The sequence below is a fragment of the Pavona decussata genome, unplaced genomic scaffold, assembly GCF_977016875.1.
Source record: "Pavona decussata unplaced genomic scaffold, jaPavDecu1.1 SCAFFOLD_233, whole genome shotgun sequence".
Classification (NCBI taxonomy): Eukaryota; Metazoa; Cnidaria; class Anthozoa; order Scleractinia; family Agariciidae; genus Pavona; species Pavona decussata.
The window spans coordinates 2,348,768-2,374,677 of record NW_028145638.1 but is presented as its reverse complement, the minus strand read 5'-3'; the positions used below and the strand labels follow the sequence as shown (position 1 = coordinate 2,374,677).

At 38.6% G+C, this 25,910-nt stretch overlaps 3 protein-coding genes and 1 long non-coding RNA gene across 5 annotated transcripts in view; 2 read left to right on the top strand and 2 right to left on the bottom strand.

Moving 5' to 3' along the window:
* Positions 1-1,632: 1,632 nt before the first annotated feature.
* On the bottom strand, positions 1,633-9,470 carry LOC146458360 (monocyte to macrophage differentiation factor-like). The gene is made up of 7 exons (XM_085090668.1): positions 9,181-9,470; positions 7,579-7,660; positions 5,917-6,080; positions 5,320-5,394; positions 5,073-5,174; positions 3,551-3,623; positions 1,633-2,021 (listed from the first exon to the last, which is right to left on the bottom strand). The coding sequence occupies exons 1-7, from the start codon at positions 9,201-9,203 to the stop codon at positions 1,839-1,841; spliced, it is 702 nt and encodes a 233-aa protein (XP_084946794.1). The 5' UTR covers positions 9,204-9,470; the 3' UTR covers positions 1,633-1,838.
* A 53-nt stretch (positions 9,471-9,523) lies between these two features.
* Positions 9,524-14,383, top strand: LOC146458359 (E3 ubiquitin-protein ligase CHIP-like). The gene is made up of 9 exons (XM_085090667.1): positions 9,524-9,727; positions 10,556-10,754; positions 10,925-11,001; positions 11,818-11,906; positions 12,330-12,393; positions 12,528-12,584; positions 13,240-13,322; positions 13,815-13,848; positions 14,078-14,383. The coding sequence occupies exons 1-9, from the start codon at positions 9,638-9,640 to the stop codon at positions 14,204-14,206; spliced, it is 822 nt and encodes a 273-aa protein (XP_084946793.1). The 5' UTR covers positions 9,524-9,637; the 3' UTR covers positions 14,207-14,383.
* A 790-nt stretch (positions 14,384-15,173) lies between these two features.
* On the bottom strand, positions 15,174-20,716 carry LOC146458358 (uncharacterized). Of its 2 annotated transcripts, none has more exons than XR_014858210.1 (2): positions 19,162-20,716; positions 15,174-15,593 (listed from the first exon to the last, which is right to left on the bottom strand). It is a non-coding gene; the product is annotated as an uncharacterized LOC146458358 (long non-coding RNA). The 2 variants fall into 2 exon arrangements; XR_014858209.1 differs by having other exon boundaries at positions 15,174-15,526.
* Positions 17,159-25,910, top strand: part of LOC146458357 (uncharacterized) — a 14,475-nt gene continuing 5,723 nt past the window's right edge. The window contains exon 1 of the mRNA XM_085090679.1: positions 17,159-18,448. The gene's annotated coding sequence lies outside the window, so the exon portion shown is untranslated. The remainder of the gene's footprint in view (positions 18,449-25,910) is intronic.

Below are 25,910 nucleotides of genomic sequence, written 5' to 3'. Positions count from 1 at the left end.
GTGTTGATAACAGCTTGGTGATAAATTCAGGACGCGGCCATATTATAAGATAGGCAAACTTGTCAAAAATCACAGTGTTTGAAAGCACTACGCAAAAGATCATTGAGAGATGTTACTAAGCTAGGAAGAGTTAAATTTTCCATATAATAAATTTGTCTATATGTATAAAGTATTTTGCATGGACTATCAACCCTGTCACGTGCAAATATTGAAATTTATTATTCAACACAATAATTTCATACAGAAAGACGCCATTTTTAAAATCTCCACCCAAAATAAATTACGTATATTACAGGATATCTCTTGTGTACGGACAACGAATATTGAGTGCACCATGACCCTGTTTGGGCAGTGTTACAATGTGTTGCTCAATCTTGCGGAATATCCTCTGATTTTAGCCAACTCGGCATACGGCCTCGTCGACTAAGTATCAGGCGATAGCCCGCGCAATTTTGCAGGATAATTGTTAACATGATAAAGGTGACTTCCTCTGCTTTTGGTAGAATAGCCTTGCAACGATCCTGGAATGGGAAAATCGCCTTTCCTTGATTCAACGTCCCCGTTTGATTATTAGGGAGCTTAAACACAGACGTTCGTGAGCCACGGACGGCAACCGAAAGTCTAATGTTTCCTTTTTTGGCGTGGTTTTTGCTCCTTACAACGGACAGGGAAAGCTCTGGTTGATGACTGTGGCTTGACGTTACAAACACGATGGCGTGAAAACGCCCCAAAAAGGGAAAAATTCAATTTCCGGTTGGCGTCCGTGGCTCAGAAACGTCTGTGTTAAGGTCCCTATTAGCCTCATACGCAAGACGCTTTTTGGCTCGTCCCGCATTCCTTGGGACGAGCCCAACGAGCGTCGATGCAGGGGCCATGAAAATTGAAACAACCACCTCAACAATGAAGCCGAGAAGTTAAAAATATAGAACAAGGCGAGAGAAGGTTGATTGTACTCCACATTTGCTGGAACTGCCAATCAACTGTGTACAATTTAAATAAATTTATTGATGGTAAAATGTGAAAAAATACTAAATTTGATATAGGAACCCAGCACACTTGTCTGAGTTAATATTTAACCATAACTAACCGGTCAAAAAAATTGGAAATCGTCTCACATCCAAGTGGATCCCAAAAAATACCAAAGACACTTTCCTTTTAGCCATAATTTTGGTTTGGAAACTCTGGAAACTTTCCTTGTCAAATGGAAAGGGCTTTTTCCATCTCGGCAAAAACCTCGTTTTTCAGTTCCAAACTTGTAATCTCAGTGGTAGATTAATTAAAAACTCAGGGAAGTGGTCAAAACTACTATACTCAAACAGGACCCCCTAAACCACAAAATACGGATGGTGGTCTCTGCCTGCACCCCTCTTCCTCAACCTCAAAATATGGTGTCCTTATTGCAACAGCCACCCCTCTATCCAGCAGTAAAAAATAACAATGAGATTGATGTGTCAACTCAAATCTTAAAGCCAATAAAATTTTGTTGGTAATATGCACGAGATAGATGATGTCTTCGATAACCCTCCTACCCCAGACAAGGTGAGTCCTCTTTAAACAAACTTGTTATGACCAGTTTCCTTACTGCAGTTGACGGCACATGCAGAAGGACAATAAAATGGAAATGTAGATCTTGTGCAATTGGAATAGGGTAATTTATTTCCTGTTGGAACAGTGTAAGTGGAGTAACTCAAAGCTTTTCTGTTTGTTAAGGAAAATTGCCGTTTGATCCACGCGTCCATTGACATTTCAACCGAAAATTTTGGCGAAATGGAAAATGCTCAAGGAAAGATCACCCAGAGAGTCAATAATAACAAAATAATTTAAATAATCACCGAGAATTAATGTTTTTCTAAATAAAGATGAGTGTATACAGCATAGAAGTGACACCAGGCCCCCGTTGAACAGAACACATGCCAGATCGCATGCGCAAAGGGTATGCGTCCATCTGACTTGAAAAACACCACACCACTGACGTAGAAAGCTCCACCCAAGGCCACCTCGGCCAGACCAGCTTTATCTGTCTGTGGGGTGTAAATTAAAATAGTAGTTTAGGCACTATTGGATACACTGACTGTAGCCAAGCCAAACAAAACATGATTGCATTGTTCAATTCATCAGTTTAAGTTCACATCTAAGTTTAATGAAAAATAAGCGCAGTACGGTTTTGCGGATTGCCGTTTTAAAGTGTTGTACCCTGCCAGCAGTCGCTTCGATCTTTCCTAGATAAGTCGGGAAAGACTTATCTAGGGAAGACTGAAGCAACTCTGCTTGCAGGTAATAGTGTTAGATTTGGGCATTGATTTGTGCAAACATAGCAGTTTAAGCTTAAAGGGGAAGTATTACGGGGTTTTTGGTATCTTTAATTTGTTAAAAATGATGAAATAAGACCTTCAATCCGCTGCCAAATAATTCTAGAATGACGAGAGGAAAGAAATCAACTCAATTCTTGAAAGGAACAACTCGTGATCTGTTCTAGCGCATTTTGGAAACAAAAATGCGAGAACTTGAAAAACAGCCTAACATTTTTCAAGTTTCAATCCATACCGGCCTATTCTGTCTCTGGCCAGAGGCACTAATCGACAGTTTTATTGAACTGCCCGGGTGATAATTTATAACAAACTTGACAATTATTTCTTTGTTTCTGCTGACAGACAAACATTTTAATTTTAGGTTGGTTTTGACGGAAATGCCAGCAAATTTGCGTGATACTTTCCCCACTTTTTATCAATACTTTTTTGATAAAGAATGCACGTACAGCTCAGTCGTGGGAGCTGAGGTAAACATTCCAGCTAATGTTTTCCAACAAAACAATTAAACGTAAAACGTTTCTGTATTCGAAACTCAAAATAAAGCCTTTAAAGCGCATGATTCTCCGCAATTATGCTTTTTCACATCTGGGGTCGGTGTTTGTCAATAAGATAAGCGGGTTGGGATGCCGGACTTGTAATCTGGGGTCCCAAGGCAGGAACGTGGCGAAATGAGTTATGAACATCGTTGTAGCCTACTGAAACGGCAAACACTAGAGAAGCGAAGAGAATTTCTATCTCTGGTTCAATGTTATAAGATAGTTGTTGGTATTGATCACCTCTCTTTTCCAGATTTCTTTGAGTTTGCCAAAAGTTCTCGTACAAGAGCTAACCACGACTATAAACTTTACTTGAGAAGAGCGGTTTGTAATTGCTAATGTACAAATATTATTTGTTTATTCGCATTGTAAAGAAACGGAATGACTTGCCAGGATATATTGTACATGCCGAATCATTATCTGTTTTTAAGAGTAGACTTAAAATTTTCTTGAATATTTATTGAATCGGTAGCCATCGAACTTTATCTAGTTCTAGAAATTTTAAAATATTTTTGTAAGTTTTTAGTTAAGGAAATTGTTTTTATACAGGGTTAACCTCACCCTATTCAGGATGTTTATGTATTTGTGTTGAAGCCTCCTGAATAAAATGTTATGTTATGTTCTTCTCTCTGAGGAGGGAAGAGGTTCTGAGAGAATGACACGGAACACAAAGATACGTAGTTTTAGCTGACAAAGAAGACTTACTGTAGCAAATACTAGAGGAAACGACGGGCAAATTCCAACAATTAAATACAGCGCTGTCTCCACTGTTTTATATCTAAAAAGGAATTGAACAAATAAGTTATTAAACTTCTGGAAATATGTCACAGAAACGTAATTCGTCCTGTCTCCCTGCTAAACGAAGCGCAAGATATTAAACTTAATAAAATGTGATAAAAGTACGAAACATATAAAAACAACATTAACGTTACGCAGCTCTAACTTAAGGTTGTATAACATTATTTAATTCAAAACTTTGCAGAAAATGTGATGACAATGTGACATTTACAATATTAAAACAAGGAAGTTACGGATCTTGTTGTGACTGATTTATTTAGCGTAACATAACGCTATTTATAAGAAGTATTAAAAATGTCAGTAAGGAAGCAAGGAAGCAAGCAAGCAAGGTAGGTGGGTAAGAATACTAAGTTACTTAGACATGTTACAGTAAAACTACTGAAAAATCTGGAGCCCTCAGTAAATAGATTAATTTAACAATGATCAAAATAGCCAAATTTGTCAAAAGAAATCAGTGATAAAACCTGCATACAGTAAAGTGTAGATACAACTAAAATGCAAAACGATCGTAATTCTTAGAAATATTTATAAAACAAGAGCGCGCTGTATTTTGAAGATTGCTATAGCATTCTGTAACATGACTCTGTGGGACATAAAAGAACCACTAGGGACAATTAACACATCTCTGTCAGTGACCACCCCTGGGCCCAGTTGTTCAAAGCCCAATTAAGCTAATCGTGAACTTTGATTTGAGTTTAATTTAAAGTAGTCTATAAAGATTCTTCCAAAAGATTTTAGTCCCTTAGTTTTCACTTGGATTTTTCCCTACCATTAGCTTAAAGCTATCCTTCAAAACATTTTCAACGAGTGAGATGAAAACCTCGGTTAACTTTTAATCGCGAATTAGCGTTAATCACTTTTTAAAAAACAGGGCCCTGGTGTCTATCTCAAATTCAAATTCACATAAGGGGGCATTGATAACTCATTACTCCATTAATAATTATTGTAAACTGCCGTAAGCAGTCTGGCAAAGTCCCACACACAATGTTGTAATTTATCCCTTAAAAGCCCTGAGGGGAGTGGATAACAAGATAATTGATGAGAATGATGTATTATTCAGTAAATAACACAGGCACACTCGGAAAAAATCAGAGTGCTCCTATCAGGAGTTGAACCTAAGACCTTCCGATTACTAGTTCAGATGCTCTACCACTGAGCTACAGGAGACTCATGGGAGCTAAGGCCATTAACCTGGGTTCATGGGACAAACATCCTGCATACTGCTAGGATTGGAATGTCTTGTGGCATATGCGCAATCACCAATGGAATAAATATGATGGAATATTTTAAGCCTGGTGAATAAATGAGAATGATGTGTTATTCAGTAAGTGACGCAGGCATACTCGGATATGAATTGACATTAATTATAAATAATTTTGATAATAAAAATTGTTGATATTTATTCCAGATGTGTTTAGGAAGTCATTACCTTTCATGGAACATATAGGAATACACAGTGCCAGTGACAGCCAGACACCACAGAAGCCAGGAAACAAAATCTCCAACCTGACCAGCATCTCTCAACACTAACCTGAAACCATGATACAGAATAGAAACCTCAGATAAGGTATTTTTAGATAACTAAATATTAGATCACTTATTAAAAGCGATGAACTTAAAACTGTTATACATAAGGCAACTACTGTGTATGTACACTGTATATGGTATTTCCTTACCAAGGCATGTATGATGCAGCAATGAAAAAATATATAATACAACGATCACTCAAATGTAAGAAGAATCTAAGGGACCTGAAAAAAGATGAAAGAAACATTTTGTTTTTATTAAAGACACTTCAATGAAATCAAAAATGAACGTGATAAAGTTTTTCACTTTAGTCCTCTATATATTGTTGAGTTTGAAACCAGTCAACCAGTGATGTATAATTAACAATTATTCCACAAGCTCGCGTTGGATATGAGATGATAGATAGCCAACGAGGCGCCTAGCGCCGAGTTGGCTATAATCATCTCATATCCAACAAGCATGATTGTTTTATTAAAAACAATGAAGTAATAATGGTAGGCCTTGCTGATTTCGTTTTCAAGAGCAAACAGAAAACAAATTTTTTATTACTTCTCGGGCATGGTATAATGGATCATATACCATGGCCACTCAGCAAATCAAAACCCTGAAATTGCATTATACAATGATCCAGTTTTTAATAATAATAATAATAATTATCATGCACTTTAATACTGAAAATATGTGTGTTTTAATCGCATATAATAAATACATGTAATATCCAAAGTTTTAGCTCATTTATATCTTACCCAGTGTTACCAGTGAGGCAAACTGCATGAAAAACTGTTGATATCAAGAACACAAGAATGAAGGATACTCCATACACTTCTGCAATAAACCGATGAGTTGCTGAAATGGCTTTGGAGTTTTGGTGTAAAAGTGATGCTGCAAACATGGCTGGTATGACAAAAATCTGGAAAAAAGAAAAATAATTATGATAAAAACCAAACACAAACTGAATCAATGATTGGGTAAGGACCCTAAAAGATAGGATAAAACTCCTCTAGATCGAGACAGCTGCTTTGTATGCGAAGTGGAAAGGAGAATTTAAGGTGCAGATCATGCATCTTGTAGGGTGCCTCGACTGACATATCGACCAATGTCACTCATTACTTGATCGACACATGACTGATATGTAGCTCAGCTATCGACCGAGAGTCGACCCCTAGCCCACCTTTATATAGGTTGAGCTCAGATCCACTAATGTTGACCGATGTATCAACCATGATATCACTGGTAGTTTATTGGTCAACTATTGGTGGCATATTGGTCAACTGTTGGTCCTGTATAAGTTGATAGTCAAGCAGGAGTTGACTGCTAGCCTACAGCCTTGTTCCTAGGGTCTCTCCTCTTCACATCGCAGGGAGCGAGAGACGTGAAGAGGAGAGACCAGCTTGGGAACAAGGTTGACTAGCCCGCTGATACTATCCACCTTTAATCAATGAACATCTAATGAACTCACTACTTGATCTACCCTTGACTGACAAGCAATCAATATATCAGTCATTACCGTTACTTGAGCGACATGCTGCGCACACCCAACTATTAACTGATAGTTGAGCAAGAGTCGATCTCTAGGTCACAGATACTGACTATCGACCATCCATTAATGACAATCCACCAAAACATTACCTACATCAGTGTCACCAAATGTTTCCAAAGTGATTATTGATTGACGGTCACTGGTCTATATCAGTAGGATAGCTGTCAAGTCTCTCACTTGACTATCAGTTGATAGCTGAGCGGCCTATCGGCCATGTTTCAGACAAGTGTCGATCAATAATATTAATGACCGACATATCAATGGATATATTTCAACATCCAATTGAGTAGCGGCCAATATATTGGTCGGCTAATGACAGAAAGTTGATCTAGTGTCAGTGATATATGGGAAAAGTATCTGTGGATTTTCATTGATTGATGGTTGACGGTTTATATCGGTGGGCTGGCGGTTGACTCTTGGTTGATAGATGAGCGGCATATCAGTCACATGCCGGGCGAGTATCGATCAAGTAATGACCAACATATTAATCGATGTACCAGTCTATATGTCAATCAAGACACCTACGAGATAGTACACGATCCAAAGGTGCTGCCTCAAAGGGTTAGACCTTCAGGTGGCTCCTGATGACCATATAGAAATTGTGGTCCTGTCTCATATTTGGGGATACAAAGAACCAAGGAGGAAGTAACAAACCCTGGCTGTGACCACTCTCAGTGCCAGCATGTCGTCTGCTTGACATCAAATCTCTGAAAGGCTTCTGAGTGAATGAGACGACAACAGGGTACAAAAGCCAGAAAGTCAATGTGATCATCATTGCCGAGTGTGGAGTAAACAAGGACAGGAACAGAAAGACAGGCTTAAATTGAGAGGTGTATTATTATTATAACAACCCTAAAACAGTTCTCACCCCATGGGTAATTACGTTTACAGTCTGCTCTATAGTTGTAGGCCGATATGCTTCATTCTTCTTTGCAGGAGGGTTCATCAACCTGTAATTTTAAAATAATACATTACAATACATTAATCTCAACACAAAGAAAATTAACTAGAACAAGCTATCGCAATAATGATGATAATGATGATGGCCAAAACATATGGCCGGGGTTTTCCCCACTCCATAAACTATAGGACAACTTGTACAAGTGAGGGATTATGGAAATGTCTGGGGAAAGAGATGGAAATTGCACCAATGAATAATTAACAATTATTTGACGAGGTTGAGCGAAATATTGTCAGTGATTTGTCAGTGGTGAGCAGATCAATTATTTGCCAAAGCTGAAGGCTGAGGCAAATAATTGATCAATCTGCGAGACACTGAGCAAATCACGATACTTTGTGACAACCGAGTTCAATAATTGTCTTATCATTCGATCACCGAGTTTGTTTTTCGTGATTATTTTCGCAAGAGCGTGATTTCAATTACGCATGAGCACAATATTATTTGCAGCAAAACACAGTTGGCCAGTATTGTGCATGAGCAGACCATTATTTGTAGGCAGTTATTTGCAGGTCACATGGTTTGCTCTCGGCCCATGAAAAGGAGGGAAAAAATATATCAAATGATAAATGCACTTCTCAGAAATCAGTTATATGGGAAATACTCTTTTAGGTGAAAACTATTTAGCAAGAGCTAATAATGCTACCCAAAGAAAATGTAGAAATAGGCACTTATTTGTCGGCCCTTCCATCCAAGCGATCCCACAATTCCTTACTTGTACAGTATTTTCACAGTTTCTAGAGTGGGAACCCCATGCCCCCCCCCCCCCCCCCCACAGATATAACTTGCACTTTCAACACAAACACATGGTATGAATAAATGAACTCCACAAGAGATATTCAGCCTTTCACCTAACCAAGGTCTATGATAATTGAAATCTGGACTGTTTGCTTCTGCTTGTACCGTGAACCAATCTGTCTTGAATAATTGGGAAAATTAAATGCCTTCATTTCCCCAGAATTTTGTGCATGTCATAACTTTTCAACATGGGTTAATTTTCAACGGCAAGATTTCCGCACAGCCCCATACGTTAATTATGCATACAATCTTTGTTCAAAGGAAACAATAGGGATAACAATGGTGCGCCGTTGGGATTACTTCGCTTTGTTCCTCTTAGTTTTTATATTTTCTTTCTAAGTCTATATGGGAATAGGTTATTGTCTTTAAAAACAATGAAGCGCATACATAATTAATACATCAGCATGTATAATTAATGTATGGGGCTGTGCGGAAATTTTTCCATTTTCAACCTCCTGTGCCTTAATTTACCCAGCTAAAAGAAGTTCCTCTCCACTGGTCTAGCTTGTACGCTTATAAAAAAAATTAAGGGGAAACTTGGTCTGTTTTATTAAGAACTAGACTTCGTGAGCCGTCAGATTTGGTGCAATATTACACTCAGTTGTGCACTAAAGCATAACAAAAGTCACACTTTGCCCTCTGCATTTAACCTTAAGAGTAATCACATAAAATTTAAGAATTTGCGTTACAAAAGTTTGTTATCTATTGACTTACCTTGAGCAACTCAAGCAGGCCATTTTAAAATCAACAGGAAGAAGGTCCCTGCAGCTTGTCAGTTCGCTTTCAGAAAAATCAAATTATGCCTGGAAGCCGGCAGCCAGCAGGCCGGACGATATGTCTACCGAATTAAATTTGCGAGGTGTAGCACAGAATCTTCAAGTCTGACATTGCTAGAACACATAATGTGTTTAGTTAAAATGGTATATATGTCAGTTCAAAGCTTAAATTATATTGAAACCCGAAAGTATTAAACGATGGAGCCTTCAAGAACGCCGGTGCTAACTGAACAAAACATCCCCTCTCTCCCCCGGACAAAACATATCAACGTCAGTCCTTTGCGGTCGTACAAAACTCAGCTGAATTTAGTGATCGATCGAGAAGGTTCGACGGTCATTATAATTTACTCAATTTTAATGAAAGGAAATGCTGTAAGCAAACATATTTAACTGGAATGACGGCTTTAGACCTTAAAGAACAAGGAAATCGTCTTTTCAGTGCCAGACATTACGACGATGCGGCACAATGTTACACCAAAGCTATCGTAAGTCCATGGTCCAGTCTGATCTAAAATAAGCTTAACTATTTTTTGTTTATCATGTGCATATATGTCAATGCACATGTGATTATTGTTTTTTATGGCCATATAAACAGGATTGTTGTTATTTTAAAGGTTGCTTTTTTAAATGCAGTTTACTTGAATATTCCAACCCCTCAAATGTTGTTCATATTATTGTAGCTACGTTTTTTATAAAATTAGTGGCCTGCTTGTAATATTTTCAATTTCTTGAGTTGTACATTATCCTCTAGAAGTTTAGTTTTGAAATCTTAATTTCGTTTCCCTGTACCCTGAAATTTGTAAATTGTATTACTTCATGTTTTCCCAGTTTTTGAATTTTCCCATTTACTTTCCTCGATCAGGATTATAATTATTCAATGTGGTTCGTCTAACTTGATACATGTTACTATACTTGGTAATGGGAGTAAGGTAGTCATTGTGTTACTGATAGCTACTGATTATTCAAGTTCCTAGAATAACCAGTTCTCTAAAATAAACAAATGTATTTGAAATCGCATGTTATCAGCTTTCTTCTAGCATTGACCAGGGGAATTGTAAAATGAGTCAAGCAAACTTGACAGATTTCCCCAGGAGTATGGGATTATCTTATAAAAAAAGTTCCTTGGGTCAGGTGATACCTAGGCTGTGAACGGCCTTTTTGAAGGAACTCGTAAAAAATGTTTGAGTTTGCCAGACCAACAAATGGTGACGATTTTGTTTCATTTGTTTGTTTGTTTGTTCCTTCTTTTGCTCGCCTCCTCACTCGATTGTTTGTTTGTTTGTTCATTTTTCCTTCTTGTTTGTTTGTTTTAGATTAAGAATCCTTCCATTCCTACTTACTTTACCAATCGTGCGCTGTGTCACCTCAAACTAAAGAAATGGACCCAAGCTGTTAGCGACTGTCGACGAGCCATAGAACTTGACACAAACTTGGTGAAGGCTCATTTCTTTCTTGGTCAGGCACTGTTAGAGCAAGAGTGCTATGATGAAGCTCTTGCAAGTTTAAAAAGAGGTAAGAATTTAACATTCCAGTGTCAATAAAATTAACACTTGTTTTTTGGGCACTAACAAACCAATTTAATTCTTACAAAATTTCTAATCTATTATCTTTACTAATTTCAAGTTACATGTATTATCATTCTTTATCCATGATATTTTGTTTTTTGTGTTCTGTTTCAACAGCTTATGATTTAGCTAAGGAACAAAAACTGAACTTTGGTGATGACATAGCAAGTGCAGTCCGCTTGACTAAGAAAAAGGTATGAAAAAAATGTACTCTTGTAATCTTGTTCTGTCTTCTAAATGAAAAAAATATTCAGATATATGATTTTTCCTTCAGAAATGTGCATGACAGGGACAATTTCTATTATTGTTTATTTTTTATTATTATTTTATCAGCTTTATTGGACACATCAAAATAAATACAAGGAAACAAAACATAAATACAAGAAACAAAATAAGTGGTCCGAAGGGTATTGCTCAAAACGGGACAATGAGACCCATGCGAAGCGTAACCCCTTAAACAACATTATTTAACTTAGAAACATTAAAAAAAACCTGAGTGTCTGCTAATGAGAATTGCCTACCAAAGAGAAATTCTCATCATTCAGGTCTCAACTTTCACATTTTTGCCATGATTCATACAATGCCTTATCAATACAAGTATCACGAATCACAAAATGATTGCATCAGCAACTTGTTTTGTTCCACAAATACGATCTGATTTCAGTCATCATAAAAACAAAATAAAAGAAGCACCACTTGGAAGTCTTCTTAAATTTTGCAAACTAGCTGTACTATATTATTTTAATCATTAAATATTCCTTTTGGTTTTATAAAAAAAAAAGTGAGGTTTGTGACAATCTGGAAGCTCCACATGCACAAAAATGGCATCATTTCCCTGTGCATGCTTTATACAATCATGTACTTACAAGGCACGCTTAATTTCAGTGAAAAGATATGCAAGTTATATATAAACAGGTTACAGCACTCTTGAATATGATGACTGTTGTGAATATACTTATCTAGACTTTATTTTCTCTATTCGTTTCAATTTTATTTTCTTGACCTTGCAGAGGTTTGCTGCAGCAGAAGATAGAAGGATATCTCAAGAAATAGACCTGCAGTCATACTTAAATAACCTAATTATTGAAGAAAAGAAAAGGTGAGGATGGTGTTATATATTAATTTTTGCGTTAAGACATAGAAGAATGCACTCCTAATACAGATTGGAGTCGAGATTGCATGGGACAACATTGCATGAATCCATGAATGAATGGATCTTGGGATCCGTATCTGGCATCCCCCACAGATTTTACAGGGGTGGATGACATCATCACCAACTTGGCAAAAGAGAGAGAGCCTGGTATCAAGAACATTGAATGCACTCCCTGATCTTTGATTATTACTAGTTGCTATGAGTCCTTCGAAGTTCTTATGAGTAATTTGCCAAATATTTATGTACAGCTAGAATTGGGGGGTTGGTAAAGGGATTATCCTCAAACACCTTCCCCAAATCACAATAAATCGAGTTGGCGCCGTTTGAAAACCTGTAGTTCACAAATGTTGGTTGTTTATTTACTTTCAGGCAGGTAGTTGCAGTGGGAAAGGATCCCAGTGAGGATGAAGTGGAGAAAATTGAACTGGAATGTGTAAGATAAACTTTTTTTGCGTATTTTCTAGGGACTAGAAAACACTGACAAGTTGTTGCTATTGTTTGTTGTAATTGACATTGTATTTGGAATACCACTGTATGTAATCTGTAATTTATATTAAACTCTTGTAGGATCGAAGATTATCAGAAGTAAACAACCTCTTTAAACAAGTTGATGAGAGAAGAAAGGTAAAAAGAGAACCCTTTTGCAAATTACTGCTAGTACTGTTGCAAACAAGATGATTGCAATGATGACGATGCATAAGATAAAATAATATTATTTGCGAAATCTTGCTGAGGCAAAATCACCTTTTGTTGATAAATGAATGCTCAATTTCTATTGTTGCTGTTTATTACGCTTTGCGATGTGGTTTTACACAGTTTGAGTCTGTGGATAAAATCCTAAAGTGTGACCATTCAAATGAAAGCTACTGAAAAGCACTTTCCTGTAGCCACGTAAATGAAAGCCCCTGAGCAATTCTGCACTGGGGTGCTGTTTATTGAACTTGTAATATGATTCTAATTTGAGGTGGGAGTAATTCCTAAACATATTTTCAAGAAAACAATGAAATAAATGGAACTTCGTCTGCCATATGGAAGGGCTAAATTTGCCATTGTTTTCTTAGTGAAAATGTTCAAGAATTTGTGAAGTTTGTCCTTTTGTCATTCTTTCGGAATATGAAGCCCCACGGTGGGCGAAAATGGGAGAGTTTTATTGTACCATACCCCTCCACTTGGTTCACTCATTTTCTCACTCAAAGTTTTACTTTGAGCACTTGAAAAAGTGGAGAATGTTATTTTTTAATTGTTAGCTTTCAGAACTTTGATGCTGTTTTTCTTCCAGAAAAGAGAAGTCCCAGATTACCTTTGTGGTCGGATCAGTTTTGAGCTCATGAAGGAACCCGTAATTACACCCAGTGGAATAACGTATCTTTTGAGAATCCAATTTTTTTTTTAAAGGGGAAGTGTCGCATATTTTGACCTTTTGTGAAAATAGTGCAACAATACCTTGTCCTGGTTACAAAATAATTCTAGAGAACCAACAGAAAGAAATCAACTGAATTCTTGATAGGAACAACTCATGATCCGTTAGACGAAGATGTGAGAACTTGAAAAAAGTTTGACGAAACTTTTTTTAGTTGCAATCCATTCCTTTCCAGTCCATCATTGGCCAAAGACTTATTGACAGCTTTAGTACACTGGGATGGTAATTTATTGCAAAACTGGACGATTATTTTTCGGTTTCTGTTCTACAGGAACGTTTTGAAGTTTTTTGGAATCTTTGATCTCTCCGAGGACCAAGTATCCCTTGTCACGCTTACACCAAAGATTTCAATAATATAAGCAAAAGATGTCTGAGGGTATTTAGTAAATAGAGGAAGCCATGGAATAGAGCTTTGCTTTCTTAACTTTTATTAGATATGATCGCAAACACATTGAAGAACATCTGCAGGTATGTATCTGCTCATGTCTCCAAAATTTGTTCATTTTTAACATCAGCAAATAAAGGGCTTCATTTCACTAAATGTGCACTAAGCTTGGCACTTGGGGAAGTTGGGGGGGGAAGGGTGCGGCAAGGCTTACCTTCGTTTTTTAAACTCCATTCTAAAAGTAAAGGAAGCTCGTAAAGGAGAATTAAAATTTACTGTACTCATTTGTACGATGTGTTTTGTTCTTTTCAGCGTGTTGGCCATTTCGACCCAGTAACAAGAACAGACTTAAAACAAGAACAACTAAGTCCAAATCTTGTCATGAAGGAAGTCATTGATGCTTTTATCACGGAAAACGAGTGGGTCGTGGAGGAATACTGATCCGATTTGTATAATGTAAATAAATACGAGAGAAATATATTTGATATTAATGTGCGATGCTAACGCCGTGAAAGGTCAAGTTGTAGTTCTATTTATGTTGTATGTTTACTGTTTTTGAAGTTTGTTTTTTTGAGTGGTATAAGTGAATGTGAATAAAATTGTGATCTTTGAGGCTGACTTGCTAATGATGTTTGTCACTTACAGTATATGTAGCTCAAAGGTGAACGTAGCAACCTCGTTCCGAGGATCTCTCCTGACTAGTAATAATCGATTGTAATAATCAATAATGAATAGACCATTTCCGAATGGCTTTGAACCTCATTATGAAAGCGAGGCGAAGTGCAAAGTTTTCATTACAAAAATTAGTTTTCATTCATATGCAAACAAAAGTAGTTTTCATATGAAAAGTTTTGCTCTTAGCCTCGCTTTCATAGTGAGGTTCACGGCAACTCGGAAATGGCCTATTACGGAGTGCGTTCGATGATCTCGATCCCAGGCTCACTCTCCTTTGTGATGTCATCCTCCCCTGCAAAAAAATCTGCGGGGGATGCCAGATACGCGTCCCAAGATCCATTCATTCATTGTCCCATCCAAGCTCGACTCCAATCCGTATTAGGAGTGCGTCTTCCTACGTCGGACGCAATAATGCAATGACCACTTGGAGAAACGCTGCAAAGTGAAGCCAGATCTTTGTGTAGCTCAGGATCGGCAATATTTAATAAAACGTAAAACCAAATGCAAGGCTGATCAGACAGCCAAAAAGGGGAATTTTATTGTCCAATATTTCGTTTAGACAAAACTAACCTTCAGGGGCTGCAAAAAGCTTAACCGAAATATTGGCTATAAAATTACCGGTTTTAGCTGTCCGATCAGCCTTGTATTTGGTTTTGTGAACGTAGGACAATCGGAGGATTGGCTTTCTGTTCTACAACCAAAGTTGTTCAAACAGTTCAGGAAAAAATATCTGTTTTCACGGTAAGGGAATTTGACGTCATGTCAGCGAAACAAGCACAAAATTCCACCTCAAAGTCAGTGAAAAGTAGGGGAATTTTACTTCTAGCTATCCACTAGCTGTTTCTTTTTGGCAAGGTAGTGGCGTTTTAGACCTAAGTTTAAGACATGACTAATACAAGTTTAAGATGACTTAATGAGGTTTTTCGCCCAGTGCCAGCGTGATTGGTGTTGCATAATTCACATGGACATGTTAAGCCGGAACATGAAGTACAAGACTAACCGTTGGTAGGATCCCATGAACTTCTGCCGTACGTAACCACTGAGGGGATTGGCTGGCGCCCGGATCCCGTCAAACATGAACTTGTCCTAGAGCCAAAAGAGAACCAAATAATCCTGTTTTTTGTTGTTGTTGTTGTTGTTGTTGGTCATTAAACTTCAGAAACATTAAGAATAAACATAACCAAGACCTTTTAACGACTCCTCACAAGAAAGCTTCATGCATCTTTAAAGGAGGTGGAGGTTCTTGGAAAGAGGAGGAGGAGGAGGAGAAGAAGAAGAAGAAGAAGAAGAAGAAGAAGAAGAAGAAGAAGAAGAAGAAGAAGAAGAAGAAGAAGAAGAAGACGACGACGACGAAGAAGAAGAAGGAGAAGGAGACGTGAGTAGGAGAAGGAGAAGGAGAAGGAGACGTGAGAAGGAGAAGGAGAAGGAGACGTGAGTAGGAGAAGGAGAAGGAGAAGGAGACGTGAGAAGGAGAAGGAGAAGGAGAAGAAGGAGAAGGAGAAGAAGAAGAAGAAAAAGAAGAAGAAGAAGAAGAAGAAGAAGAAGACGAAGAAGAAGAAGGAGAAGGAGACGTGAGTAGGAGAAGGAGAAGGAGAAGAAGGAGAAGGAGAAGAAGAGGAAGAAGAAGAAGAAGAAGAAGAAGAAGAAGAAGAAGAAGAAGAAGAAGAAGAAGAAGGAGACGTGAGAAGGAGAAGGAGAAGGAGAAGGAGAAGGAGAAGGAGAAGTAGAAGAAGAAAAAGAAGAAGAAGAAGAAGAAGAAGAAGAAGAAGAAGAAGAAGAAGAAGAAGAAGAAGAAGAAGAAGAAGAAGAAGAAGAAGAAGGAGAAGATGTTACAAAAAGACATCTTGAAGGGGAAGTAAGGAGGTCACCCCTATGTTAATACTCCCAAAAAAAAAAACAAGCAAAAAGTATTTTTAAATACGTTTAAAAGAAATTTAAAAAAATAAGAATTAAAAAAATATTAAGCATAATAATGATAGAACTCTTAAATTAAGCACTGAGGCACGGTTTGAGCTTGTAGTCTCTACACGTCGTATCCAGACAGCCTAAAATTGTTTACAATAGGCCATTGTCGCTTGTTAAGTGACCTTTCATTTGCCCCTTGCATTTTTATGTAAATGAAACGGTTTTCTCGGAATCTTCGAGTTCAAAATAACAAAGGCGTCTCAGCATCTCGCCGTTATTGAAGGCTTGTTGTCTTATTACTCAGTGTTATTGCTTGTAATGCTGTTTGGTGTCACACTCTTTCACTGGCAGAGTAGCAAAACTTTCTTGGAATCGTCTGGCCCAGGAGACGGTAAGGGGATAGTTAAATGGTTAGTGCTGACATGATCGAAGAATTTTGGTATTTACAAGTCCAATAACTAGTCGATCTGATCCGAGCGGTGAACAATTTGTCTCCGCTAGCTATCACTGCAACTAATTACTGTCTAATTGTATTAACTACTTCCACAGCTTCCACTTGGTAGTATAGTTACTTAATTTTCATGGTGCACTCACAGCCAATAAGAGATGTTCGTTACATCGGCAAGATTTCGTAGGTTTAGGCGTTGTTTTGACTGTCGGAGTTTTAGCTTACTGTTGGAAGATTCAAGACTAGGTAAATCAGTGTTCCATAATCCCGTAAGGGCGTCCCGCGTAAAAAACTTGAGTGAACTTCGAGACCAATGAAAGTAAGTCCAATGTGCGCAAGCTCTAGTCGAGTCGCTAACGATTAATCTTTGTAACTACTGAATATTTGAATCATTCACTAAAGCGTCTGATTCCTTCTAATTAATTCATATTATATTCAATTAAACTTCGACGTTGGCTTCCAGAAATAAATTATAAAAGCGCTAAGTCGAACCTATCTACAACAGGCAGCCCTGGGAATGAGTTTGCCGGCTGTTGCTGCAGTGGGGTGACGGTTATTGGATCTCAGTTTTGCGCGCTGCGGAGGCTGAGGCTCAACATGACCCCACTTTATGACAGGCATGAGTCAACCCTCGGAGCTTGTAGCATCAGATTTTATTTAAGTAGAGGAACCTCTCGCTATTAGTGTGGGCATAGTAACGTGAAATACAAGAATTAGTAAGTTGAATGAAAAGCGTTCGTTGATACCTTGGGGGTTAAGGACGGTGCCTACTAATACCGAAGTATTTTTGTGCGGTTTATGACCATGCGGGAAAATCAGATCTTAGAAAGGGCTATTGGAATCCATAAAGAAATTTGGGGGTAACCACGTACTTTTCAGACATAATAAAGCAACAATATTCCTAAAAAGCGCCAAAATATAAAGCAATGTATGGCAGTTTTTCCTAAATTGAAGCTTAACTATCTCTGAAAAATGCATGGTTACCCCCAACTTTCTTTTGGGATACCAAGAACACTTTCTAAGTTCTGCTTTTTCCACATAGTTTTAAACCGCGCAAAAATGTTCCTGTAGTAGTAGGCACCACCCATAGGAGAGCCGACTATCTCGAGATGCGCAGAACGTATGCGCAGCAACAATAGTAGGCGCTGTCCTGAGTGCCGATTTGAAAGATAACTTTTTGTGTAGCTAGGGAGAAGACGCAGACCATCATGTGTCTGTGAAAATGGTCAACGCTAATTTATATGTTACCGAGCCCAAAAATGAGGCAAAATACACATTTGAGCAGTCGTTTTAACTCAGCACTTTTTTGCACTAATTTCAGACGGTTTTCTGCGTTCATTCGGGATAAATTAACAGCCATGTTACCAGCCAATCGCAGGGCTAAACTTGTTGCTAGTATATTATCAGATGCGAAATTGCGAGTTGCGAGAAACGAATTGAGGAAAAATAGGTACTGAAACAATTGCCGTGAAAGTTTCTAAATGTAAACCTGTATTCAACATGACTCCAAGAAATTAAACTGAACCCCTAACAAAACGAACATGGATTGGGTCAAGACGTTGTTCACTGCAATTCCAGGAGAGGTTGTCCCTCCGATTGTGTTTTGAGATTTTTTTTATCGAAATTAGTTCTTTTCTTGTTCAACCAGGCTCTAGGTTCAAACTAGTGAACCCTTAGGTCTTAAGAGGGAATGTCTACTAACACCGAGCGAGGGGTGGCACATGATAAAAAATGAAAGTCGTTCACAAATTGACTAAGGATACCCTATGGTAGTTCTAGTAACGTGGTGGTTTTGATTTCTCGGAATTCTTTTTTAAACCCAGAAAAATTGAATAAAATGTGTTCGGGCCCAAGTGTCTATAAAAGCACCCAAAATAGACGTGTCCCATACCTTCTCTCAACTTCGCTCTGTTTAATTCGCATAGATAAAAAACCTCATTTTAAGCTTGGAAATGTGCAGTTGAAGTGTTTACGAATCGTTTGAGGCCAATAATAGATCTCTGCTTTAGTTTTGAAGGTCATGGGGAAGGTACCGAAAGTTACTAAAATTGGCTCAGTCGAAATTCTCAATTTGGCGCACTTTTTCAGGAGAGAGTTTCCCTACCCGGTAAAACACCGAATCACTTGAAATTTAGAATTCTTGATTGACGAAATGCCGTTCTAAAAGCAGGTTTAAAAATCAGTTTCGGGCTTTCTATCAGCGCTGAGAACTAACGCTCTCAAAATCCCGATAATTGCAACATTATCTGTCAACAACTGTAAGCGATAAACATGTTTGTCAAAATCACCGAAGACTTTTGTAATTTTTTTCCTTGTTTCCCTCAATAGTACGATGGACCAATCAACAGAAAGCTCATATTTAGCTCACCTTGAATAAGATGTCATCTAAGTATCAGTTTCTTGGCTTAATGCACCATACAAAGCCATCATAGCTCGAAGGGTTGATAATTGATCTCCTTCAGTGACTAATGACTTCTGCTATCGCATTCACGTCACTTGGCAAATGCCAATTGAAGGGGCAAAAATCCTTTGACGGTAACAAAACCTTGTCGGCTCAAAGAAAATATTAACAGAAATATCTAATTTTAAAGTTCTCCACAGTCATCTCAGAAACCGCCGGACTTTATAATCTTCCGTCTTCGATTGTTTTTGACTGTACTTGTTTCGGTCACGCAACGGCTTCCTTCGGAGTGTTGGTTTTTCTTACATATGGCCAAAATCGAAAAAAAAAAAATTCAAACATCAGGGCGTCTGAAACTAGTTCCTTTAAAGTTATTTGAACATCCAAACGTGACTGTTCACGCATTAACGCGGCTTTTGAATTTCTCCGTGAACAGTGATGTTCGATTCAGGTTGTTTATTTCACGACGGTCATGGCGTGTGCGTGAATGGTTTATTGAGCAAGGATAATTGCTTGAATGATGTTTTAACGAGAGGAAATTGAACAGATACCGGTATAAGGGGATATAAGAAAATTGTGACTTAACGAGAACTTTTTTAGTTTCTCAACCAGAATGACGTTCGTTCTTTTCGCATGTGTCGGTTTGCCAACATAAATAACAGCTATAAACAAGATAAAGATATACAGACAGATAAAGAGTTCCGTGATCACTGATGATAACAGTACCTGAAAAATGGTTGGGTGCATCAATTCTTCGTTAACAAGATCTTTAAAAAAGTTCAGTTTTCTGTTTAATCGTTAATTTTCTCTGATCTGTAGCACTTTTTTTTTAATGTGTTTATTTTAGTTACAATGATCTGTTGTGTTCTTATAAACACCGCCGTTGTTCTGATTGAAATATCGTCACGCACCCGATGGACACACAATGATGATGCTGGAACAATTACCAAATATACAAAATTTCTATGTTATAAAACACTTGTAGATTTTTGTATTTACGCTGCGTTTAAAGAATTTTCTGATAATTTCAATCATCCTAACGGCCATTTCGGTTGTGACCGGGTGAAATCAGCTTGTGGGATTTGCGGATGCTTCAATTATCTGACAAGGTGGTCAAACAGAAAAAAGTGTTTTAGTAAACCGTTCAAATCTTTCTTTGGTGCAACTCTAGTGCAAAACCGTTAAGACAACAACAAACTTAAAGGACCCTAGTCAGCCTCCGCCATTTTCGATGCCATCAAAATTATTGATATTGCATGGTGAAGCTAAATCTTATTGCTTTGTGTTCCTGAAAGTATGTTTCATTATCTTTAGTAGTTTCACAGTGATTTCGTTCATTTCGACATGCTCCGAGTAAAATATAATAGCCAAACTCTCGCATATAAAAAAAAAAAAACCGTGGCTGGCTAGGGCCCTTTAATGCATACCTCGTGAAATTTCACAAAACAAACACGTTTCGGGACAACACTAGCAGTATTCGAATAAGTGATGTTGAGTTTATCTTAGCGCGCGCGTGATTCTTTCTTCCGCTACATTTCTGTGTAAACCATTGTAGACTTGCCACAAGTCGACTTCTTATCCACCGAAAGAGTGACCAACAAGGCGACGGAGTCGTGAGCCGAGCACCTGACTGGACTCCCACGAAAACGGACTTTGAAAAAGTCTAACCTGTCCCATCTCAGTGCGAAATTGGCCGGTGCAGAGGTGCTAACCGATGACGAGATCCGCATGGGCTCTCTTAACATACTGCAATACTGACAAGGTGAGAATAGCAGACCGTGGAATAGGCAAGTCAGAGTCCATAGCTTTATTGCGACAAACCGGTGTACTGATTCCATTGGGCTCTTGAATTGGTAAGTACACCTTAATTTTGTCATAAACGCTGGCCTCCTCTGTAACTGATTTACGAACAATGGGCCAATTTAGTTTGGAAACAGTGCAATCCAAACGTAGCCTGGACCCACGCAGTCGTCATTTTAGGGGACATCGTATTACCTGCTCCCCTAAAAGCGGCTGCTTGGGAGTATAACCCAAACGTGACTAGCATTTGTCTTTTTCGTCGCTGGTGTTTTGAACTTTAAACTAATCACTACATAAATCAATAAGTGAGCTTAGCAATCTTTTGCATAGGTATATGCCGTGACCGCGGGCCTATTGCGAAAGCTACCGAGGCGACACCAAAAACAGTACCAGAAACTGCAAGCATTGGATCGAGCCCGAGGGGATTGGGGGGATGGGGGGGGGGGGGGGGGGGGGTTTCTACTCATAGTACACAGTATGTGTGAAACGATAGTAAGAGTTAAAATTTAGGTGTGAAAGGCTCGGCCGCAAAAACAGATAGGAGCCCCTTTGGCTTGTCCTTTTGCACAGTTCAGATTTGGAACATAAAGTAACTTTATTATATCACATCAGGAGCTACATTTAGGCCTATAGACGCACTAAATTCGCACTTGGCACCTACAGACGTCAGCCCTATTAGGTCTCAGCTAAAACGCTCATCGGAAAATGCGAGCGGACGAACTTTGATGGTGGACAAGGGGTGGCTCCTGTCAGGTACATGCCAAGAAATGACACCACATGGGACAGGCGTCCTGTCTCGCGCAATACGTTCACCAGACACGCTGCGTCGCGAGCTCTCTAGTGATAAACATTCTGATGTCGCAGCACACTGTTGATGTGCTAAACGGACTTAAAGAGGAGTTTGCATTGACTGTGAAGCAAGCAAAGGCAAACATCTTTACATCGTCATGGAAGGCCCACATGCCGGCGCTCTATCAACCAAGATGCTGCAAGGGTCGACGTCCTAGAGCGACCTGAAGAGTTATCAGTTTTGGTTGTCCGAAAACCAAAGTGTGCGATTCAGTAAACATGGTATACTCCTTCGCATGTCAACATAGCTCAAATCCTATCTAGAACTCCTTTTTTTTTTCTTTTTTGTCTTCTGGAGACAGAGAGGGGCAGAGAATCCCCTTCCATAACTTCACAAGTACAAAAAGCATGGCAATGTCGGCTATGAGACTCCGAGGAGAGATCGTACGTTCAAGCATGTCTCCTCTGGGGTCCGCAACGGGGTATGATGACGTCATATGACAGCTAGACGTGATGGACGCGGTTGTCATATGGCCGACACCAGCTCTCCCTAGAGCGCGAGACGAGAAGTCCTTTGACAGAGCTTCAGTCGACTATGCGGAGAAGCTTGCGGGACAAACCACGCTGTTACCGGTGGTCAGCATAGTCAGTAAGAGAGCAACAGACTAGATATGGTATGGATACTCAAGTCAAGTGCGTTACGAAGGACTCGGTTCTAGTTCAGAAGTCCTATTTGACAGCAAACCGGAAGTAAAGCAGACCCTGTATGCGACACTTGCAGGATCAGACCTTGGTGACATAAATACTGAAGTGTGATCCGGTCGACCTCATTGCCTGATGAAGACTAGCAGAAGCAGTCGAAACGTCGCGATCTACAACTTGAGTAACTACATCGTGAAACAAACCATTATTTAATTTATTACAATGTATTGCTGTGACAAATGATCCAGTTCAAGATCAATGATTGATGTGTGCTGAAGTAGCTAGCAACCTTAACAGCAGGTTTCTTCTTGCACGTTGCCTCGAAGAAAGCACTGGTAAATGATGAATCAAAAGACGATAACGCGCCGCTGTTCGGGAAAATGAGCACGCGCTCACCCCATCCCCGCCCAACCCCTATTTTTCATTTACCATTAGGAAATTTGTATTTCCTTTGGCATTGACCTCTCAGCTGTAACAATTCAATGGAAAAAGCCATACATCGACAAACTGCATTCTCTTTGTCAAGGATGAGCCTCTCTATGGGTACCCACGGTCTTCGTTTTCTTCGCGATTTTTTCGCAAATCTTCGTTTTTTTTAGGAAGATCTTCGTTTTTTCGGATTGAAATGGCTTAAACGTTTATTCAGTGTTATTCACAGTTGATAAATATTTCACTTCAATAGAAAATTGCATAACTCACTGTTTAAATCCACGAAAACCAATAGAAACAGTTATTGAAACAATACAGGATTGTTGGATTCTTTGGCGACGTTTTAACCCCATTTTAACATGCTAGCAACTGATGAGATTCCAAGAAATCGAAACTACAGTCTTGCATGAGAAACAACATTAGACACTCGCCAGAAGAAATTTAACTAGCATCCTAGAGACTCACAAGATAGTTTTCTGTCTTAGCTTTAAATATCTGCTGCGGATGCGAGCTAACAAAAATAATGGAGGTACGTGTCAGCTCTAAGAACAGTAATAGCTGTTTTTAAGGTAAGAAGCAACTCAGAGAGCTAAAAGACAGCCCAACAAGCTATAGCTCTCGAAAGCGAGAGACAACAATGATAAGCTTTGTAAAGACGAGGATCTGTTGGACACTCTTATCCGTGCAATCTTCACGCAGCGAGATACAATAGCAGAAGCATTAATTCATGAGTTAAGAAATCCACGGATCCTGTATCCTTACAGAAAACATTTATCTAGCGCTACCTAAAATCTTGAAGTCAATCCAAGCCGATAACCGGCTTAACAAATGCCACAGACCTAGCATACACAATGGCATATCAAAACCTAATCCTTACGGCTCTTAGTGATCAGTAAGAAACCCTCCATTCAGTACATTTGAGAATTCCTCCTCACGATCAAGACAAACACCTTTAAGAGCCGTCGCATCACATTTTGATCTAAAGGGAAGATTCTCTTTATACAAAAGGAAATCGCTTAAAGACATGCTTGTAAAACCAAAACGGACACACAGCAGGAGTCGCGCAGGTATGTCAACCTCATTCAGAACACACAGAAATATGGTCAAATGCCAAAATTCAGAAATAACAGATATTTTCTGTAGTGTTTACGAGTTTTAACAGTTTTATATCTGAGTGTTCAATTTGATTACGCAAATTTAGGTCAATTTTTAGATCTTCGCTTCAATCTTAAGATCTTCGTTTTTTCCGCGGTGATCTTCGCGTCTTCGATTTCTTCGGAAAAACCCATAGAGAGTCTCAAGGATGCGCAAGACAGCAGTGAGGAGTGATTTTTTCTGGCTGATAACATTGTTTTGTCCCATCCCCAAGAGAACAGTCAGGGATGAGACCGTAGTGACTTTTGCACGAAGGCGAAAACCAAGGCGTTAATACTTAGTGGTTCTAACAAGAAAAGTGTTCCCCAAGGTTTCACCTCATTAAAATGCAGAGTAACATACTTTAGCAAGGCTTGCTTTGTGGCCCAGTCCTTTTGGTGTGTATAGATGTTAAAAACATTCGGCTATAAATCATCGGTCCTGTCCACACTTTGGTAAAGATTTCATTGTTTTTAATTTGTTTTTTGTTTTCAGCATGTCAGGACACACGTTTCCCGTGTGTTTTTCACCCAACATAGTCAAACCTAACGTCACGTGAATTAAAAAAGCGTGACATTTTATTGCGTGACTTATGCCATGAACAGAGTCGAACAGAAATCCACGAGCGCTTTCGCTTCAAGTAAATCCTGCGAACGGATCTCGAAACGACAGCTCGAAACAAAAAAATCGTTTCGAAATTCAAAGAAAATCAAACTCATCTCCATTTTAAACGATCTTCAAGTCGAAAAGAAGAGGTCCGATGGTAAGTCATTTGAGTTTATTGTCGCTCCATCGCAATAAGTGATGATAATTTATCTTGTTGACTTCACACATCAAGATGGCTATACAATAATGAAAGGATACAAACACAACCAAATATCTTATTTAGACAATGCTTTATTGCAGTTAGCGAAACATGACCTTTCACTGGTGGTTTAAAGCCGAATGCCGAGGTAAACTACATGAAATTTCAATAGTTTCTCTTAGTTTGGTTGCAGTCGTGTGCAGTTTGTTTACACGTTGATATTGCGATTTTCGTGATTTTGAGACCTCTAATGCTCGGCGCTGGTAAAAAGCCCGAAGCTATTTTTTAAACCTGGTTTTAGAGCGATACTTCCTCAATCTATAATTGTAAATTTGAAGGGTTTTAGTGTTTTACCGGATCGCGAAATTTTCTATTAAAAAAGTGCGCCAAATTCAGAATTTGGAGGAAGCGAATTTTTGAGACTTTTTGTGGCTCCTCATGACCAGGAATATTCATCCACTGGAGTATTTTTGGACTCAGATACTTAATAAACATTTCAAAAGCAAATTTTCAAGAAGAAAACTGGGTTTTCTTTGATGCGAATTGAACAGAACGAAGTTTACGAGAAGGTGCGAACCATGTTTATTTCGGGTGTTTTTCACACCACGAGGGGCCGTCACTGTTTTTTCTATTTTTTCCGGTTTAAAAAATATATTTCAGGAAAAAAACCCCACCACGTTTTTTAAACTAGTATGGAGTATCTCTGGACGGAATATGCAGAGTTTTGATTTTTCCATCATGTGCCACTTTTTTATGATTTCGCTCGGTCTTAGTAGACATTCCCTCTTAATAGGAGAGATGAGACATGAACATTTTTACCGTCTTTCATCTTCCTTAGTTATGTAATTAACTCATTGTTACGTATTTTGTTTTCGTCTACCACGTTGTAACGTTAGCTTATACCTATTTACCAGTTGTATTTTCAAATTTCAAATTGTAACGTTTTTGTTTATGTAACTTTAGCCTTTTTTCAGGTATCTATTGTAACTGTTTAAATTGTAACGTCTTTTGCCACAGGGTCAGTCTCAAACATACCATGAAGAAGAAAGGCCGTGCC

What these genes read in the sequence shown, in the direction of transcription:
- LOC146458359 (XM_085090667.1), top strand. Translation starts at nt 9,638, where the DNA reads ATGACGGCTTTAGACCTTAAAGAACAAGGAAATCGTCTTTTCAGTGCC. An exon ending in TCTTGCAAGTTTAAAAAGAG is followed by an intron (nt 10,755 to 10,924) that starts GTAAGAATTTAA and finishes CTGTTTCAACAG; the next exon opens with CTTATGATTTAGCTAAGGAA. An exon ending in AGAAAATTGAACTGGAATGT is followed by an intron (nt 12,394 to 12,527) that starts GTAAGATAAACT and finishes AAACTCTTGTAG; the next exon opens with GATCGAAGATTATCAGAAGT.
- LOC146458360 (XM_085090668.1), bottom strand. Translation starts at nt 9,203, where the DNA reads ATGGCCTGCTTGAGTTGCTCAAG. An exon ending in TGCCTCACTGGTAACACTGG is followed by an intron (nt 5,395 to 5,916) that starts GTAAGATATAAA and finishes ATCTTTTTTCAG; the next exon opens with GTCCCTTAGATTCTTCTTAC. An exon ending in TCCTATATGTTCCATGAAAG is followed by an intron (nt 3,624 to 5,072) that starts GTAATGACTTCC and finishes ATTCCTTTTTAG; the next exon opens with ATATAAAACAGTGGAGACAG.